This window comes from Camelina sativa, chromosome 20 (assembly GCF_030686135.1).
Source record: "Camelina sativa cultivar CO46 ecotype springtype chromosome 20, ASM3068613v1".
In the NCBI taxonomy this organism is placed as follows: Eukaryota; Viridiplantae; Streptophyta; class Magnoliopsida; order Brassicales; family Brassicaceae; genus Camelina; species Camelina sativa.
In genome coordinates this window covers 15,224,929-15,243,247 of record NC_141899.1, presented here as the reverse complement: position 1 = coordinate 15,243,247, position 18,319 = coordinate 15,224,929, and the positions used below count along the sequence as shown (strand labels likewise).

At 34.1% G+C, this 18,319-nt stretch overlaps 3 protein-coding genes and 2 pseudogenes across 3 annotated transcripts; 2 read left to right on the top strand and 3 right to left on the bottom strand.

The window, feature by feature from the left end:
- Positions 1–2,235: 2,235 nt before the first annotated feature.
- On the bottom strand, positions 2,236–6,198 carry LOC104770950 (uncharacterized). Its single transcript, XM_087503775.1, has 8 exons — positions 5,806–6,198; positions 4,051–4,096; positions 3,911–3,960; positions 3,782–3,835; positions 3,602–3,710; positions 3,212–3,372; positions 2,953–3,028; positions 2,236–2,813 (listed from the first exon to the last, which is right to left on the bottom strand). The coding sequence occupies exons 1-8, from the start codon at positions 6,196–6,198 to the stop codon at positions 2,695–2,697; spliced, it is 1,008 nt and encodes a 335-aa protein (XP_087359901.1). The 3' UTR covers positions 2,236–2,694.
- A 446-nt stretch (positions 6,199–6,644) lies between these two features.
- LOC104770951 (tRNA (guanine-N(7)-)-methyltransferase pseudogene) lies at positions 6,645–7,139 on the top strand (annotated as a pseudogene).
- Positions 7,140–7,495: 356 nt separating this feature from the next.
- LOC147918910 (uncharacterized) lies at positions 7,496–9,802 on the bottom strand (annotated as a pseudogene).
- Positions 9,803–13,323: 3,521 nt separating this feature from the next.
- LOC147918909 (uncharacterized) lies at positions 13,324–15,891 on the top strand. Its single transcript, XM_087503774.1, has 5 exons — positions 13,324–14,226; positions 14,437–14,600; positions 14,774–14,795; positions 14,837–15,307; positions 15,424–15,891. Exons 1-5 carry the CDS (start codon positions 13,324–13,326, stop codon positions 15,889–15,891), a joined length of 2,028 nt encoding a protein of 675 aa, XP_087359900.1.
- Positions 15,892–16,457: 566 nt separating this feature from the next.
- On the bottom strand, positions 16,458–17,777 carry LOC147918908 (uncharacterized). The gene is made up of 7 exons (XM_087503773.1): positions 17,643–17,777; positions 17,291–17,555; positions 17,010–17,103; positions 16,862–16,921; positions 16,779–16,786; positions 16,615–16,699; positions 16,458–16,527 (listed from the first exon to the last, which is right to left on the bottom strand). Exons 1-7 carry the CDS (start codon positions 17,775–17,777, stop codon positions 16,458–16,460), a joined length of 717 nt encoding a protein of 238 aa, XP_087359899.1.
- Positions 17,778–18,319: the final 542 nt, after the last annotated feature.

The following is an 18,319-nucleotide window of genomic DNA, read 5'->3' as shown; positions in this document are numbered from 1 at the left end:
CAAAATGTTAGTAAAATTATTTTAAAGGTTATAGTGTTAGTGAAATTCTCTCGAGGTTTAAAGTGACACTTTAAAAGTTTAAAATGTGATTTTTCCAATAAAAAATTAAATTATTTATTTTAAATTATTTAAACATATAATATGTTTTTGGTATTTTTGAAATTTGAAATTTTAAAATTTAAAAGTCATTTTAAATGTGGCATGAAATAATTCAACATGATGTGGGATTGGGAAATATATATTTGAAAGATTACAATCTTCACAACTATTTAAAAAATATATCAATATTGCTTTCCAAAATATTATATACAAATGATAACAGTAGAGGCTCTAATATGTTCATTTCTATCTTTTTTATCCTTATTTGTTTCATACCTTGAAGTCTCGTATTCTTCTCACCTGTGAATATCTAATGGCTCATATTAAAGAGAATTTTTTTTAAGATGAAAATTTGTATGAAAAGTAAGTTCTAGAGTATGAAAACATGTAATAAACAAATATATTTATACGGTTTTTATAATAATGCTGTCAACATTTTTATACACTCCAACAACTAAAACCTCTTAGTAACAGCTCAAAGAAAAATAAAATAAGAAAGAGTGTTACAATGGTAGTTTTTGACGAAGTTAACTCTTTCTGAGAAAAAATATGGGTATCTTGATTAGTTAGAAACTTAGATAAAATAATAAATTCTACACAGAATCTCGATCTGATTTTACATTATAAGAAAAATTAAGGTTAAATGATTCCACACAGAATCTCGATCTGAAAAAAATTAAAGTTAAATGGGTGATGTTTACATAAATCAAACAATGTCTAAATATAATCAAAGCAAAATATACTTACGGCTCAATATCATGCAACTCAGCAGTTGTATGTAGTGAATTGATTCTATGTAGTGAATTTCACCTGGAAAAAGAAAACATCAAAACGTATGTAAAATTTCTAGAGGTAATCATATAACAACAAATAATCATAAAGCAAAATTTTATAAGCAAAAAATAAAGAACCATTTTCTAAAAAAGGTGACTAATGAGTCTCTGTGACTTCAGCCATATGATTCATATATTTATAGGGAGAGATGGAGTTAATGAGAAAAAAAATAGGCTGACCTAGTTAAAATTTTTAAAACAAATTCAGTATCTTAATTAATTCTTATTTCGGAATTTAATTCAAATTTGTTGTTTAGATCTTTTTGAAAAATCTCGAAAATTTGATAATATGTTAATTGTGAAATTAAGAAAATCATTGTTATATGGTAGTCCTATATATTTGGAAATTTATATATATGACAACTGAAAAAGATTTGCAAATATTTAGATAATTATTATTTAAATTAGTTTAAAAAATTCCTTATCTATTATTTTATATTGGTTGAAATGGTTTCTTATGGAAATCTATTTAATCAAGATCTAAAATTAATATGCTACTATATTTTTCAAAATCAAATATGGACGTCTGTTATGGAAATCTATTTAAATGCTAAAGACTCAAATTTGGTATGTTTTTTTTTATGGATCAAATTAGGTGCATTTTTTCCAAGGAATTATGGAAATATCTTATATCTAACTAATATATTTTTAAAAAGGAATCTCGAAAATATTTTTTAATTACCTTGCCAGATTAAATAAGTTTACATATATACAATTACAATTTTTTTGCTTATATCTATAGTAATCCAAATTTATTACTATAGTTTTAGTTAAGGAAATACGTGAATATCCAACCAATATATTTGTTAAAAAAATAGTTCCAAAATAATTTATTGCTACTTTGCTAAATTAAATAAGTTTACATATATAAATTTCAATATTTTTTTGCTTCCAAATTAAGTAATCGTAATTTATTAGGTTTAATTACGATATAATTTTATTAGATCTACGATTTCAAAATCAATTATGTAACTAACAATTTACAATTAGGTTCAGTTTTGTAATTAGAAAATTTTGTTAAAGATTGATATCTTTGTAATTAAATGATATTTCTATAATAACTGGTAATTGTGCCAAAATTAAAGCTTTATTGACAACTGTTTATGTAAAACTAATTAGATGTCATTATTAATAAATTAATTCTAAATCGACTTTTAAAACAGGTAAGTGGTTATATCCAAACCCGTTTTATTGCCCGATTAGTAAGTATCCGTTTCTTTAATTTCGGTTTATTTTCACTTAATTGACCGGATCCATTGTCCATTTTCTACTTTTCTTTTACGGGATAGGGATGAGAAGAGGTGTATACATGTCAACCAATGGCTCCTCCCACTCAGAATCAATACAATCAACCTGTGGTGGCCCCACCGACTCAAAATCAGTACACTCCACCTTTCGCGCCTCTCATTGAACCCACCTGGACCAAACGAGGAATCAATGGCTTCCCCACCTCAGAATCAAAATGGGAATGGACAGTTCATGCCTCCTCCCACAGTGAACCAAGTTCCAAACGACCAGTATATGAATCCCCCAATTGAGGATCAGAGTCAAAGAGAGACTCAATCCTCATCCAATATACTTCGACCTTTTCCAGTCTTGTTGCTTCTTGGTTTCAGTCTAACTGCTTTGAGGCAATCAGGCATGACATGAATCGGTCATCATTCTTCTTTTTTTTTTTTAATGAGAAAGTGATACAAAACTCATAGATTCTGAGCTTTGTTATTCAAATAGATTGCCTTGAATTGTCTGAATTGGCTTCACCTCAAACTTGTAAACCTACTCTATTTGATGTATATAATGTTGTATCAGCTGGCTTTGAAGCATTCTTGGTGTTTTTATTATTTTCATCATCTGATTCGAATGAAAATCCCTCCAGAGTGCCTAAATGGGTTTGTAAAATAAGCCAGAGAAGCAATCATTTTCGTAAAATCAGTTTACTAAATGGAGAATATTGCTACAAGAAGACAAGGTAGCAATAATATCTTTACGCTCTAAACAGAGAAAGAGAAATAGAGCTGACCTTCCACCATTGTTTCTGCCTCGTACACATTAGATTGTGGTGTCAGCTGTATAAAGTCATTCATAATAGCTTCAATCTGACAAGGAAACATATAATCCAAAACTTAGGCTATCGTTCCAATTTATGTTTTAGTTTCTCAACCAGCCTCTAAATTTTAGCTTAGCAAATGTTTAGAGTGCACACAGAGTCGGAATCTATGAGCAGGAATATAAAAAACTTAGATGGTTGAAACTAAGGAAGCACAACAGAAATTACCAACCTTTGCCTCTGTCTGACCTACGTTAACCTGAAATACAAGATCACTGGTGTGAATAATTATAAACCACAAAGTGCCCTTACAATTCGGAAAGATAGAAGGAAACCAAAAACGTACTACACAAAATGTTCTGGATGGAATGATTGTTGATTTATATATGGTTCCTGAAACATGAAACGACAAAGTGTTACTTAAGAGACTCCAGTCATGAACTAATTCTGTTATCGGATACTTGTAACCACATCAGCTTTGTTACATTTAATAGGCATAGCTATTCTGCTACATGTTTTGCTAACAAAAAGAGAACCACTTTTGGAGTTCTTCTATGGGAGAAATCAAAAATAAAAAGCAAAGAGACTGAAGCCAATTATATGTATATTTGAGGGAACATGCCTTTTAAGTGCATGTACATGTCCCCAGTTGTGTCTGAAACAACCACGCGGCCAACAGCCCCTATGTCTCCACTCAAATCTATCGAGTCACCTTCACATTCAACGAGTACCTGTAAATATAGTTCACTGATATATAAACGTAGAGTGTAAAACCATCTGCAAGGAAACATATTTGTATTACCTTTGTACGATTCACCTTCTCAGAATGTACCAAAGGTAATCTTGCGCTTGAACCCTGGAATTTGTAATTTGATCATAAGGAAGAACCAGAGAAGAAACAACAATAATGGTCCTAGCACAAGGTCCTTACAGAAGGCTTGATATTCTTATCCATTGTTACTTCCTTGGCTATTATGGCATCTGTATCTGTATCTTTATCTGCATGAGAAAGGGACCATTACATTGCTTTAGAAGAAACCTAAATTCACAAAACTTTGATACAGTTCTTACCTTCACTTTTCAAAATTTCTTGTGAACTATTTTCAATGTTGGGTGTCTAAAAGTAGTCTATTTTCAATAAATTCTTTATTTATTTTCTTGTGTTTAGTCTATTAGTTTTTTATTATTATTTTATCAAAGTGTTTAGTCTATTAGCTAATGACTAGATTTTAACTTTGGGTACATTGCAGGACAATTTTATAATTTGGCTAATTATCATTTGTCAACATAATATATCCCTGTTCGATGATATTTTAAGTTCTTAAAAGTTTTAATTTAAAATATTATATCCAGTATAATAATATATAATATATAATATGATATTTACTGTTTGACTAAAACTCGAATCAAACAAATACAATATACAATGTTACTGAAATCATAATAAGTTTTTTTTTAATATATATTCCAAACTCTTTGACAAATGATTTTAAAGAATTTCCAAACTCTTTGACAAATGATTTTAAAGAATTTTTCTTGTATTGTAGAAAGGCAATGGTGGTACTGTGAATCAACTTTGTTTTTAAAATTATGTAACCAAAACATAGTTGCTAACATTGATTATATGTGATATAAATACATAAACAAATATTTTTTAACGGTTGACAAAAAAAATACAAAAAAAATTAGCGAAGCATTTGTAAGAAATTACAAAAGTTGCAATGATTAAGTCAAGTAAATTATATCGATTAATAGAATCTTAATAGGATTTAGTGCAAAAAAAACCATCCAAATAATTTTTTTTGCAAGAAAAACCTCCAAATCAAATAAATGTAAGTCAATATTACAATCTCAAAAATCACTTGCAATATAGCCCTTTTCTGTATTGATGATGTGTCAGTTAAAAAATCTTGCTGTTTTGAACACTAAAAATGTCTAAGACATTGAAATTTACTTTTTAATTAAAAAAAATTTATTTATTTGTTGAATTTTAAATTTCTAATGGCCGTCTTAAAAATTGACTGAAACAATGGACTCTGGTTATTGGTGTGAAGGTTGTCAGAAAAAGGATCAAGAATGGAGTTTAAGGTAAAGATGACTGTGAGATTCATAAAAAATCCTATTCAAGACCAAATATTAGATCTTGTTTATTTTGTGTTCCTCTTTGATCATGTGTACTTATTGTATGATCAGGTACATAATGGCGGTGAAAGTCTCTGACTCAACGGGTGAAGCTTGGTTTTCTGCACTCATGCAATAAACTAAAACTCAGAGGTAATAAAACTAAAACAACTTACAACATTTAAGAACACATTCTTGATTATCCAGGTTCTGATGTTATGTTGGTTTTCTCCAGGTAGGTGAAGTAAATAAGTTTCCTGCAAGAAACTACTTGGTCATCTCATCCCTTCCGGATCAGTGTTTCTCAGCAAGAGTATAACAGTGAGAAGAGACAGAGGATAACAGTAAGAGGTGTTTCTACAATTGACTTTGCTGCTGAAACAAGATTATTTCTCCAAGGACAAGACATCTCAGAATAGTTATGAAGTGACTCTCTCCGTTCCAACGTCCATCATATAGTTGCCAGATAGCAGTCCTCTTAATCAAAAAAAACCACGAAGAGTTGTATCATTGTGATGCTCAAAACGCCACCACATAACATTTTAGTAAAGTGACTGTTTTACCAAAGAAAGTAGATAAATCTAAAAGAGAGATACAATTTCCATTCTAGAACAAATTAAGACATCAAAACAAAAAAGGAAAAAAACGGAATTAGGATCGAGGTGGGATGAAGTAAGGGGATGGGTACATGGCAAATGCACGAACCATGTCATATCCACGAACCATGGTATTATCCCAGATATTTGCTTTTCCGTAGTCATTGGTGCCCAAGAAATAGATGAAGTTTGGCGATAGGTTATACAAGCTAGCCTGGACACAGAAAGGTTCACCTTTGTAGGAGAGAAAAAGACAGAGATCTCCAATATCATAAGTCACGGCCGCCGAACCACCATAGAATCTCCGGGCTATATCGAACACAAAGAAACGCTCTGAATATACGTACTCGGGTGAGAAGCGTCTTGTGTACCACTTGACCAAAAAAGTTTCACCTGTGGGTGAAGTACACCAAGTGTTGGGTCCTGCAACATGAAAGCAACCGTTCCCACTCTGATGGCAGAAGCTTACATTTACGAGCGGAGGTGGTTGCAGAGGTCTCATTATAGTGATATAATTATTTGTGAAAGAATAGAAGATACGAACTAAATCCCTAGCTCATAGTATAAATTCAACTAAAAATGCCCTCCAAGAAAAATAAAGAAGAATATTTTCCTTGCCCACCAAGTCTTGTTACATTCCACTCTCCTTTCTTGGTTCGTTTCTTTGTTTATTTTCTTGTGTTTAGTTTATTAGCTAATGATACTTATAAAAAACGAGTGGACCCATGCATTGAGTAAGCCCACAAAATCATTTATTAGTAGTATATGGTATGTTGGTATTATATGATGTTGGTCCAGTGCAAGATTTTGTAATGGTTTAAGGAGACTAATGCCGAATGATGCAAATGCCACAAGATTTCCAAACAGAGCAAATGTATAAACAACTCTTCATTTGATTGTCTAATTGTGAGAAAGAATTGTTCGAACTCACGACCATATATTACCAATATGATCGATATGGAGTTGAGAGACAAAGTCACAGAATACGTTAAGGAACGGATCTTAGCCTTGAGGAGAACAAGCTCCGAGGGACAGTATGAGAACATCTCAGTTGTTAGGACAAACTCGCTCGATGAAGTACATTCCGAATTACGTTGAGAAAGGACAGCTTTCGGAGATGTTTTCCCTCTTCCCTGATCCGCATTTCAAGGAGAAGAATCACAGGAGGAGAGTGATTAGCACTCATTTGCTTGATGAGTATGCTTACGTTCTTAGAGCTGGTGGGATTATTTACACAATCACTGATGTGGAAGAGCTTGGAGAGTGGATGAAGGCTCGCCTTGAGAAACATCCCATGTTTGAATCTCTTACACAAGAGGAGCTTGATTCGGATCCCGTCGTCGAGCTTCTGTGCAGTGCTACCGAGGAAAAAGACAGAAAGTTGCCAGAAATGGAGGACAGACTTTCAGAGCAATATTTAGACGCATTGCATATGTTTCTTGATTTTTCAGTCTTTGTCATTTTATTGTTGTAACAAAAGCTTCTTTCTGTATTTGAAAATTTTGGGATAGTGTTTGCAGAAATTAAGAAGTTATGGTGTATTGAGGACAACAAGTTGGAGATTTTTTATGTTAGTATCTTGTTGTACATGATTAATTAATTTTCACATGAAGCGTCAACTGAGTCTCAACTATACCAATATACCAAATAAGCATGATACATCAGACGTTTTCAAGAAGTTAAAAGAGTATGTGCCCTTATGTTCAAAGGCTTGTCAACATTTGTGTGACTGAAAGTCTGAAAGCCAAAACAGAGCAAAGCACAACCCACTAGAGGGAGGATTGCACCAGCCAAATAAGTGTTTCAACTTTTTCACTACGCTTACTTGATGTATCATCTGGAACTGGAAGCTAACATCTTAATCTCAAACACAAAACAGAACAAGGAGAAATATGGACTCAATACAAAACAGAACATCATAGTAAAGTTTCTTTTCCATTTGAAGCGCAAGTAGACTACATGATGATAATTCAGAGTGTTTCCATTTCCACTGTCCTTCAAAGAAAAATGAAACCAAATACACTGAAGCAGATTGCGTAGTAGCTTACTACTAATAGGAGGAGGATTGAGGTGGAATGTAGTAAGGTGCGGGGTAAGTTATAAATATACGATCCTTGTCCTTATTTTTGAGGTTAACTGTTCCGCGTTCGTTGTTCTCTATGTAATAGACCGTATTTCTGCAGTGGCCAGACAAGCTAGCCTTGAGACAAAATGGTTCGGACTTGGAGAGGAAAATACAGAGATCTCCAATGTCTTCGGGTGTATGTAGCGTTTCTGTCTTCGTCTATCTTGAACACCATTGTATGCCTCGTTTCCATTCTCCCTATGAACGACTTAACCAAAAACATTTCTCCCGTGGGTCGTGACTCCACCAAGTGTTCGGTCGTGCTACACGAATCTAGTATTTGCAACTCTGACTGAACGAACTCAGGATAATGTCTCGTGTCGAACACAGGTAGTATCTTAGGTTTGTGCATATGTTCTCCAAGATCCCAGGATCCCGTGTGTGCGCCTCCAGAGCCAGGCATGGAGAACATCTCATTCCTCTTTGAGTACATGACTCTGGAGGAGAAGAAGGCTGGATCTTTGACTCTGGTGTTGAGTGTTGACCCACTCGACCTTGTCTTTTCGAGCAGGCCTACATAAGCTGAGCTGAGGTCCCAGGAACTTGAAGGGCCACAATGCAGTCATCGTCCTCAGGAGAAGAGCAGGACATGGCCACGTTGGTTACGAATTTGGTTTGGCAATGAGGCAGAGTTACGATGATAGGAGGTAGTGAGATTCGTTTTGGGTCTGAATCAGAAGCACTCGGGTTTAGGTCATCTTGGAGACACAACGCCGTCTCTCAAAGTAGCCACCCAGCCATGAGATGCTCCTATTGTTCCCGTTGCTTTCATCAAATCCATTGGCACCGTCTTGTCCAAAACCTTGATTCCATAAGAAGAAGATTCATGAGTGTAATCGCCAATGACGAGTTTACCGACATCCCCATCTCTGGAAGTAGATCCACAATGTTCGGCCCCAACAATGTGACAGAGAGGGGTTTCAGACAAGAATCGAACGCCACAGAGGTGGTGTCTCTGCAGAGTAATCAGACATGAGCAGAAGAAGAAGAAGAGGAAGAAAAGCGATACAGAACAATTAACGGAGAGAAGTGAAGCTTACATTTACGACCGGAGGTGGTTCGTGGTTGCCTCATAAGACAAAGCCTGGAGAGAAGCAGAGATCTCATTATAGTGATATAATTATTGGTGGAAAGATAGAAGATACGAATTAATCCCTAGCTCATACTATAAAATCAACTAAAAATGCCCTCCAGGAAAAATAAAAGAAGAATATTTTCCTTGTTCACTAAGTCTTATTAGACTAGGTGTTTCCCCACGCAACGCGTGGGTTGTGATGTAGTTGGTATTTTTTTTTTTTGGTCTTTTTCGTTTTCTCTTTTGTATTATTTTGTTTTAGTTAGGCATCTACGGGCTTTGCCGTCACTTGTATTTATACACTATATGTTTATACCATTCGTTTAGATGTGTACAATTGTGGCGTTTATTTTTTATGAATTATGAGGATGTTGTTTCTTGCTTTTGAGGATCCAATCTTATCATTGACTGATATTGTTTCCAATACATTTATTGTATTATAGATTTTCTAATTAACTGCTTATGTAATCCCTTCATACGTTGATGTTGCAATAATAAGTTATTTTTTTAAAATAATTATCTTCCGTGTAAGTGATTATGTCTGTATGCCCATGTTTTGGTCTAATATCAATAAGATTATTTCTGTTTTTCTTTAGTTGGCTTTGAAACCAATTTTGAGTTACGCAAATAATGGGTCGAATTATGGTGTTAATAAGTAATATAAATTCTTATGTATATATATTGTATATAGGAAAAAAGATGGCTAGCTACACGAAGTATCCGAGAAAGCATGGTCACACATGCCAAGTATACTATTGTATATTCAACTACACAAATTATATGTATTACATGACCACATGCATGAACTATATGACGTTATGCGGTCATCACCATAGACATATAATTCAGTACACCGGTCAACTGACTTCGGTGAAGACCGGTGTTGACTCCAGCGTTGACCAACATGACAAAAAAAAATATTCTAAATTTTTTAAAATTTTGTTTTTAAAATAATAAATTATTATACTCTAATATATTTATGGTATATTTATATATTATACTCTAATATATTTATGGTATAAATTATTATACTCTAATATAACATATATTTTTTAAAATAATAATAAAATCATTTATGGTTTTTCATGATTAAAAGACATATTCTATTCAATATCCAAATATTTTTTATATATCTCTAATATATTCATTCTTTTTTGGTAAAATATATTCATTCTTATAATTAGTTACTTTTTATTTTTCAAGCTAAAGTAAATAGTTAAATAAAAATTATTTATAATTAGTTTCAAGATATAAAAAATCAATTATAATTATTTTCAAGATAAAAAATCATTGATAATTATTTTCAAGATATAAAAATCATTTATAATTATTTTCAAGAGATATATATATATATATATATATAAAGCTGTGATAATCAGATTATTGAAATATTACAAAATCAATAAAATCAAATTCAACTACTTTCATTAGAAAATAATATGCAAAAGATTGAGTATATGACTCTTTACTCTAAATTTTGCATGGTAAATGTTATACAAAATTTTAGATACTCTTTACTTTAAAATTTACTCTTCAAAATACTCTTTATTAGTGTAAACAATTGTTTTCTTGTCGTTTACTCTATTCAATATGCAAAAGATTGATTATATGACTCTTTACTTTCATTACTACTTTCATTCTTTTCAAGATATAATATAAAGGCATTTGCAAAAATACTCTTATTCTATACATTTTTCAAAACATACCCTTATATCAAATACATTGTTTTGCTAAAATGGTTTTTTATATCTTTATCTTTTATATATTAAAAGTAAATATTGTGAATTTTTGTTGTTGTTGTTTATATGTTATTTTGAGTTGTAAATTTTAAAGTTAAGAGTATCTAAAATTTTGTATAACATTTACCATGCAAAATTTAGAGTAAAGAGTCATATACTTAATCTTTTGCATATTATTTTCTAATGAAAGTATTTGAATTTAATTTTATTGATTTTGTAATATTTCAATAATCTGATTACCAGAGCTTTTTATATATATATATTTATCTTGAAAATAATTATAAATGATTTTTGTATCTTGAAAATAATTATCAATGATTTTATATCTTGAAAATAATTATAAATGATTTTTTATATCTTGAAAATAATTATAAATGATATTTATTCAACTATTTACTTTAGCTTGAAAAAAAAAGTAACTAATTATAAGAATGAATATATTTTACCAAAAAAGAATGAATATATTAGAGATATATAAAAAATTATTTGGATATTGAATAGAATATGTCTTTTAATCATGAAAAACCATAAATGATTTTATTATTTTTAAAAATATATATTTATTATTAGAGTATAATAATTTATACCATAAATATATTAGAGTATAATATATAAATATACCATAAATATATTAGAGTATAATAATTTATTATTTTAAAAACAAAATTTTAAAAAATTTAGAATATTTTTTTTGTAATGTTGGTCAACGCCGGAGTCAACGTCGGTCTTCGCCGGAGTCAGTTGACCGGTGTACTGGATTATATGTCTATGGTGCTGACCACATAACGTCATATAGTTCATGCATGTGGTCATGTAATACATATACTTTGTGTAGTTGAGTATACAATAGTATACTTAGCATGTGTGACCATGCTTTCTGGGATACTTCGTGTAGCTAGCCATCTTTTTTCCTTGTATATATGTGAATATAAGTTTAGGTAACTACAAAATTCTGTAATATTTAAATATAATCTTTAACATATATATAAATATATATATGTATTTTATTTGTGGGAGGAATGTATGGAATTATTGGATAGTAGTTATTTTTGAGTTAAATGACCTTTAATGTCTTTAAAGTGAGTTAAATATTAATAAATTTTTATATGTGTCTTAACTTTTTTAAAAAGGAATACCAAGTGTTTCCTTCCAAATTTGAAGTGACATAGTATTTTAGTTTTCTTATATGATTTTATGAACTTCAATGTAAAAGTTTTTCAAAGTAATAAGTACACTCACACTGATTGAATTATAAAATTTGGAGAAATGTTTATTTCGATTAATCATCTGCTCTTTTAAATATATTAAATAAGTATGTTGTTGTTCCTACAAATATGACAACATATATTATAGTTTAACCATGGAGTTAAGCAATGGAAATGGAACTTGTGATTGCAAGACAAAATGCTTATATATATTATGTTACACATTGATCGTTTAAAAATGAATAGGAACATCTAATTCTCAAATAAAGTTGATTTTTTTGTTAAAACCAACATATGTGAATTTAAATTTAACTATGCAAATTTAAAAAATAAATATGAATAGATTAGAAAGGCAAGAAATATAAAAGAAATATTTTATTTTTATATAAATAAAATAAAAATTGAAAACAATGTTAAATATATATAATACTTTCTAGGGTGAGTTACTAGAATATTGCATAAAAGCTTCCTTATTACAAAAGCAACATACAATTGTTTGTAATGACTAGACTAACACCTTGTACCTATACTACCCCTGAAACTAGTGTTGAGAAAAAACGTAATTACGGCTAATGCCATTAGGAAAAAAAAAAACATTGGAAGTTGGGACTAAGTCTACCGATCCTTTGATGGTAGATTTATACACGTGGACTGATTAAAGGTGTACGTCAGATATTTTTGGTACACTTAGTTGTAGTCTTGGTACACTTATCGGTCACTGTAGATGGTACACTTAGTTGTAGTGTTGGTACACTTATCGGTGGACGTACATGAAATCGATTCGTTAGATTAAGTTGGTAGAGGAATTTCCCTTTGATGATAGACTTTTGTTTTAAGCGCGTGTAGCGGCAAACGTAACAGGGTGGGAAGATATTTATGGTAGACTAATGGCATGTTGCGACAGATTTATGCGACAGCCTTCTCTCCTTACAGATATTTTTGGTATACTTTGTTTGTTTTTTGAAATAGTTTTCGTAGTGTTGTGGTAGGCTTCTTGTCCGTGGTAGATTTAGTAAGCAAGATTGACAGCTGTAAAGTCTTACCAGAATAACACGAATTTGTTTGAGCTGGCAAAGACAGTAGAGCGTTGCGATAGACTTATTGGAAGAAGATCTAAACACCTTTACTGTTCTTCCGATCTATGGTGTTCATGTAATAAAGTTTGTAGCAGATTCATGAATCGTGTTCTGTTTGTCTGCCGGAGCAAACGTCTTTTTCCTACTCAGTTTCTTTAATCTTTGATCTCGGTTCATCCATGGAAGAGCAAGATATCGTATTGGCGTGTGGGAGGTGGAGGGTAGACAAAAAGCGCTGGTTGTTTGATGTTGATACTAGGAAAGGGTGCAGGATTATAGTTGCCGATAAAGAAACAAAGTTTGAAGACTTTACTGCTATGGTGTACGATGACTTTGGTTTCTGTGAAAGAACTTCCGCGATAAAGTTGAGCTATATGTTAGATAGATATTAAAAAAGCGGATGTTATATGCCACCGGTGATTGTTTCGAATGGTCGGCAGTTTCAAAACTTTCTCAAACAGCATAGGAGTGAACTCATCCGGCTATGCGTTGAGATCGAAGCTAAATCTGGTGAAACCTTGTTCGAGGAAGTTAAACCGAAAACCCCAGAACCAACACCCAAGACCCCTGAAGTCGTTGTAGATGATTTCGTAGGCGTGGCAGAGGAAATGGGAGAGAAAGATGATGAGTACGAGAGCCGGAAGGAAGACGGTGAAGATAATGTAGGAAATGATCTAGATGAAGATGAAGCAGATGACGAGGACAACAGTAGATTTGATTACTGTGACGACAGCGATGGTGCAAGTTCAGGGGATGAAGACTATCTGCTATACTCCAACTTCGCCCCGGATGAAGCAGAGGAATCATTGGACGACGGACCTGGGGGTGGGTCTTGTATAGAGGAAAATGTGTGTAACACAGAATCAAATAACCGTACCCGCAAGACTAACTCTGCAACTGATGCAATTGAGAAGGAGGTTCGCAAAATAGAAAACGGAGGTGGTGATATTGCTGTGGGGGATAAGTTTGATAGCAAAGAAACATTGGTGGCAAGGTTGAGGGTGCTGAGTGTATTAGATAAATATGATTACAATGTTCGATATTCAACGCCCGTTTTGTTAATCGTTGAGTGTTGGGTAAAAGGTTGTAAATGGAGAATACGGGCTTCAACCATGGGTGATTCGCCGGTGTTTCATATTCGCAGATATTGTCGTGAACATACTTGCTCTGTTACGGAACGATATGGCCGTAGCCGTAATGCTAAACCACCAATCCTAGCTCAATTATACAAGGATTATGTTGGTGGTGTGGGAAGTTCTGTTGTGCCAAATCTTGTTGGGGATGGGCTCAACCTACGATATGGTGTACAGGTTGGCTACTGGAATACTTGAATATGTTTGTTTTATGGTTGGCTCTGTGAGTGTACTTGTTTATAGGGTGTACAAACAGATCGTAGCTTAAGTTTGTTGAGTTTGTCAGAAATTAGTTGATTCTATGGCCTGCACTGCACATATATATAATTCGATCTAGTTGATAGTGTTTAGTGCTGATGTCTTTTACTGACCATTTTCATATAATAGCTTGGCTACTGGAAGGCACATCGTACACTTATAAAGGCGCGGGAGTATGTTAGGGGTACACCTGAAAGTGGATACGCTGAATTACCGGCATATTTATACAGGCTGAGGTCCTCTAATCCGGGGACCCTTACTAGACTGGTCGTTGATGCAGAAGATAGATTCAAGTATGTTTTCATTGCGATTGCTGGATGCATTAAGGGTTTCAGGTATATGCGGAAAGTTGTAGTTGTAGATGGAACCTTTTTGAAAGGTGAATTCAAAGGGACTCTTCTGATAGCGACAACACAAGATGGGAATTTTAATATTTTCCCTCTGGCGTATGCGGTTGTTGATACAGAGAACGACGTGTCGTGGGAATGGTTCTTTACTCAATTAAGTAGTGTAATTCCTGATGATGAAGCTTGCACTGATATCTGACCGGCATAAATCTATTGGTAAAGCTATCGCTAAAGTGTACCCCCTGGCAAGTCGAGGAATCTGCACTTATCATCTTCACAAGAATATTATCTTGAGATTTAGTGGGAGCGAAACATTCCGGCTGGTAAAAAAAGCAGCTGCAGCGTACCGTGTAGTTGATTTCGAAGAAATCTTCCAGCAAATTCAAGAAGCGAATCCGCAACTGCATGCTTACTTGGTTCGTGCAGATCTAACCAAGTGGAGCAGGGCGCACTTTCCTGGTGATAGGTACAACTTCACCACGAGCAACATTGCAGAATCGCTAAACAAAGTACTGAATCCTGCCAGAGCCTATCCCATTGTAGAGTTACTAGAAGCTGTTCGGAATATGTTGACACGTTGGTTTGCTACAAGGAGAAAACAAGCTGCCGCAATGCCAACTTTACTAACCAAAGGAGTGGAGAATCTGTTACAGGTGTGACATTCATTAACATATCCATCGATATATATGTTAACGAAAGGCCTGAAAAATGTTAGTGGATATGTTTTGTTGTTTTGGTTATATGAACTTACGCTTTGATTTACTCATAGGCACGTGTTGAACAGTCAAGGCGTCTAAAGGTTCAAGAAATTGATGAAGATCGATTTGAAGTAAGTGGTGGTAACTCAACGCATGTTGTCAATCTGAGGTATAAGAGGTGTTCATGTAGGCGTTTTGATCTAGAGAGGATGCCATGCGTACATGCTATCGCAGCCGCATATACGGCCAACGTATCAGTTATAAACCAGCACCATCCATACTTCCGCAGAGACAGCCTCTGCAGTGGGTATGCGGAGGCGATAATGCCGATAGATACATCCTGCATCGTTCCTACTGATATTACACCGTCCAGATGTAAACCGCCTTTTGTTAGGAATCCTCCAGGAAGGCCAAAGATGACGAGGAGAAAGTCTTTTGTCGAGGTTGCGTTGGAGACGAAGAGGCCCCGCAAACAGCATGCTTGTTCTCAGTGTCAACAGGTTGGCCACAACCGTACAACATGCCCAGCTAATACGTAGTGCATGGGCGACAATAGACGTGTTATCTTTAATTGGCGTGAGGATAATACTCTTTTTTCGTAAGTGCCAACATAGCTTTTTGTAACATGGTTATGATGGCCCTTTTTAATTTCTAAGCCCACATTTTTGTTTAACTATAATTGTTGGAGAAATTGTTGTCGGCTGCCCTAAATGGGCCTATTACTCGTGTGGGCTTTTTAGAAATCTCAAGCAAACGGTTTTCTGTTTGAATAAGAAGCTTTTTAAAGCGAAATATATCTGTTTGTGGCCTTTATATGGTCCATTAGAGAGGACATAATTCGATGGTTGGATAGTGTTGACATGTTCACTTATCGTAGATAACTATTGTTATGTACGTACATATATTGCGGAGTACTTAATTTTATATTTTGTTGACAAAACATAACCATATATTATCCATAATCAGCGTAACATTGGGTTCATTCAAAAGTACAAACACACCGGGGAAAAAAAAGTTAATAAATTGCATAGATCTGTGCCGGTTCTTTAAATAAATATGGTACACTCCCTGAGTTCTCCCTTTCGCCCATATGGTTCCTTTATTCTCAAGGTACTGCATTCTCCCCTACGTGCTCCATTATATGTTCTATATAGTAACGTCCAGCGATTTCAGATCTGCGGTAAATATAGAAAGTGTATTAACGTATTTGATAGTAGCAACAAATACAATTAGGTCTTTTAGTAGGAAAACAAAGAGCTTACATCTCCTTGTGATGTTCCATTCCCTCGAAATCTGGTTTTATATAGAACAGCGTAGAGGCGGTTGTGTTGACGAGGCAAGGAGCACCTTCAGAACATTTACAAAATTAGTTGTATATGGTTTCACAAGGCTGGTTTCCTTATCTGATCTATCAAATCGAACATACCTTCGTAGCTTCCAACCTTCCAGAACCGCAAAATACAAAAGACAGGTTCGGATGTAAAAGTAAGATGACACCCGAGTGCTTACCAAGCATTTATGAAGCGAGCAGCATAATCATCTAGGGCACGACACTTGAGGGTTTCATTCCTACGATTTTCTCAGGTTAATATTGAACGGGTATACGAAATAACTTTAAATGTAAATGTATTGAAAAGGTAGCACAAATCTCCTTTACCTCCCATTCAGTAGGGTGAGGACAACTTCATTGGCCGCATTTGCCCCCTCGAGTACTCTTCTGTCTTCCACCCCAACTACACACCCACAGACATCTGAAACCGGGATAGACACATACTTTAAATGTTACGACCTATGTATTTTGATATGAAATTGTCTACTAACCTATTTATTTAGTATGAGGCCTAAAAACTAGTGATAATCACAAATATATCAATTAGCAAACGTTTTTTAACGTTGTTTCAAACGATTTGTGTAATTGAAAATTGAAGATAAGCGTACCGAATGATATGGGATGGGTAATTCTCCCTCGAGATATATCACCCAAATCTTCGAAACGGAAGTAGTGTTTTTGATTCACCGGTGAGAGCAGGCCCATCGTCGACTCATCAGTAAATTTGATTTGGAAAGGATGATGTGTATTCCTCTCCCTAAGTGTTGGCTGGATGACCTTGAAATTCCTAATTTCATACCAATCACCATCATAGATATACTTCCTCATTTTCTTATAGGTCCCTGGTAAAAACGCCACCTCGATTGTGTCACCCTACAAAATTGCATATCAATTGTGTAGAAGACCACTGCGTTGGTTAACAACTTCGTGCAAATATTTTACAAAGCAAAGTGGACTAACCCGTGTATCAGCAAGGAGCAGAACCCGCTTCCAAAAGAACTCAGTAACATACCACGAATTCAAGACCTTCGCTTGGATAATCCAATTCGTTTTTCCTGGTCTAAGATCAGCGATGGCATCAACTCTAAACTCCATGGTTTTTTCTGATAAGATCCTGTTACTCGTGTCTACCCTGGGTTTGGAAAGGAGTCAGGGTGATGCTATTTAAATAAAGCAAAACGTCGCGACTCTTCGCTTTCTTTGTTTTTCTTCGGGTTTATATTTCAAATTTACTTTAATTCGTAGTTTTACATATTAAAAAACCATAATTTAATTGCCGGTCCAGCAACATTGGAGGCCCAATGCGAAAAGAAATTGTATTGTTTACTTTAAAATTGTTTTTCTCAGTAAGGCCGATGTAATTTTTGAAATTTTTAAATGGGTCCTCAACTCAAACTCTAAAAATTGAGGCCTTCTGATGTTTGTTCGAATGGGCTTATTAAATTTGACCGAATGTTGTTTGAGTTTAAGAAATAAACAACAAATCCATACCGAATGGGCTTATTAAAATTGAGGCCCGATACCTTGAAATCATAGGGATGTGAACACTTCCCGACTTCACCAACCGAATGCACAGTAGTAACAAAACAATACATTTCTCGTACCAAACGTAAGGACCCATGTACCCACACACACTT

Coding starts and splice junctions, on each gene's coding strand:
- LOC147918908 (XM_087503773.1), bottom strand. CDS start 17,777: ATGGAGTTTAGAGTTGATGCCATCGCTGATCTTAGACCAGGAAAAACG. Junction 17,556..17,642: donor TGCTCCTTGCTGATACACGG/GTTAGTCCACTT, acceptor GCAATTTTGTAG/GGTGACACAATCGAGGTGGC. Junction 16,922..17,009: donor CTCACCCTACTGAATGGGAG/GTAAAGGAGATT, acceptor AGAAAATCGTAG/GAATGAAACCCTCAAGTGTC.
- LOC147918909 (XM_087503774.1), top strand. CDS start 13,324: ATGCCACCGGTGATTGTTTCGAATGGTCGGCAGTTTCAAAACTTTCTC. Junction 14,601..14,773: donor GATGCAGAAGATAGATTCAA/GTATGTTTTCAT, acceptor TTGTTGATACAG/AGAACGACGTGTCGTGGGAA. Junction 14,796..14,836: donor AACGACGTGTCGTGGGAATG/GTTCTTTACTCA, acceptor CTGATGATGAAG/CTTGCACTGATATCTGACCG.
- LOC104770950 (XM_087503775.1), bottom strand. CDS start 6,198: ATGAGACCTCTGCAACCACCTCCGCTCGTAAATGTAAGCTTCTGCCAT. Junction 3,711..3,781: donor AGAAGGTGAATCGTACAAAG/GTAATACAAATA, acceptor CTATATTTACAG/GTACTCGTTGAATGTGAAGG. Junction 2,814..2,952: donor GGCAGAAACAATGGTGGAAG/GTCAGCTCTATT, acceptor AAACCCATTTAG/GCACTCTGGAGGGATTTTCA.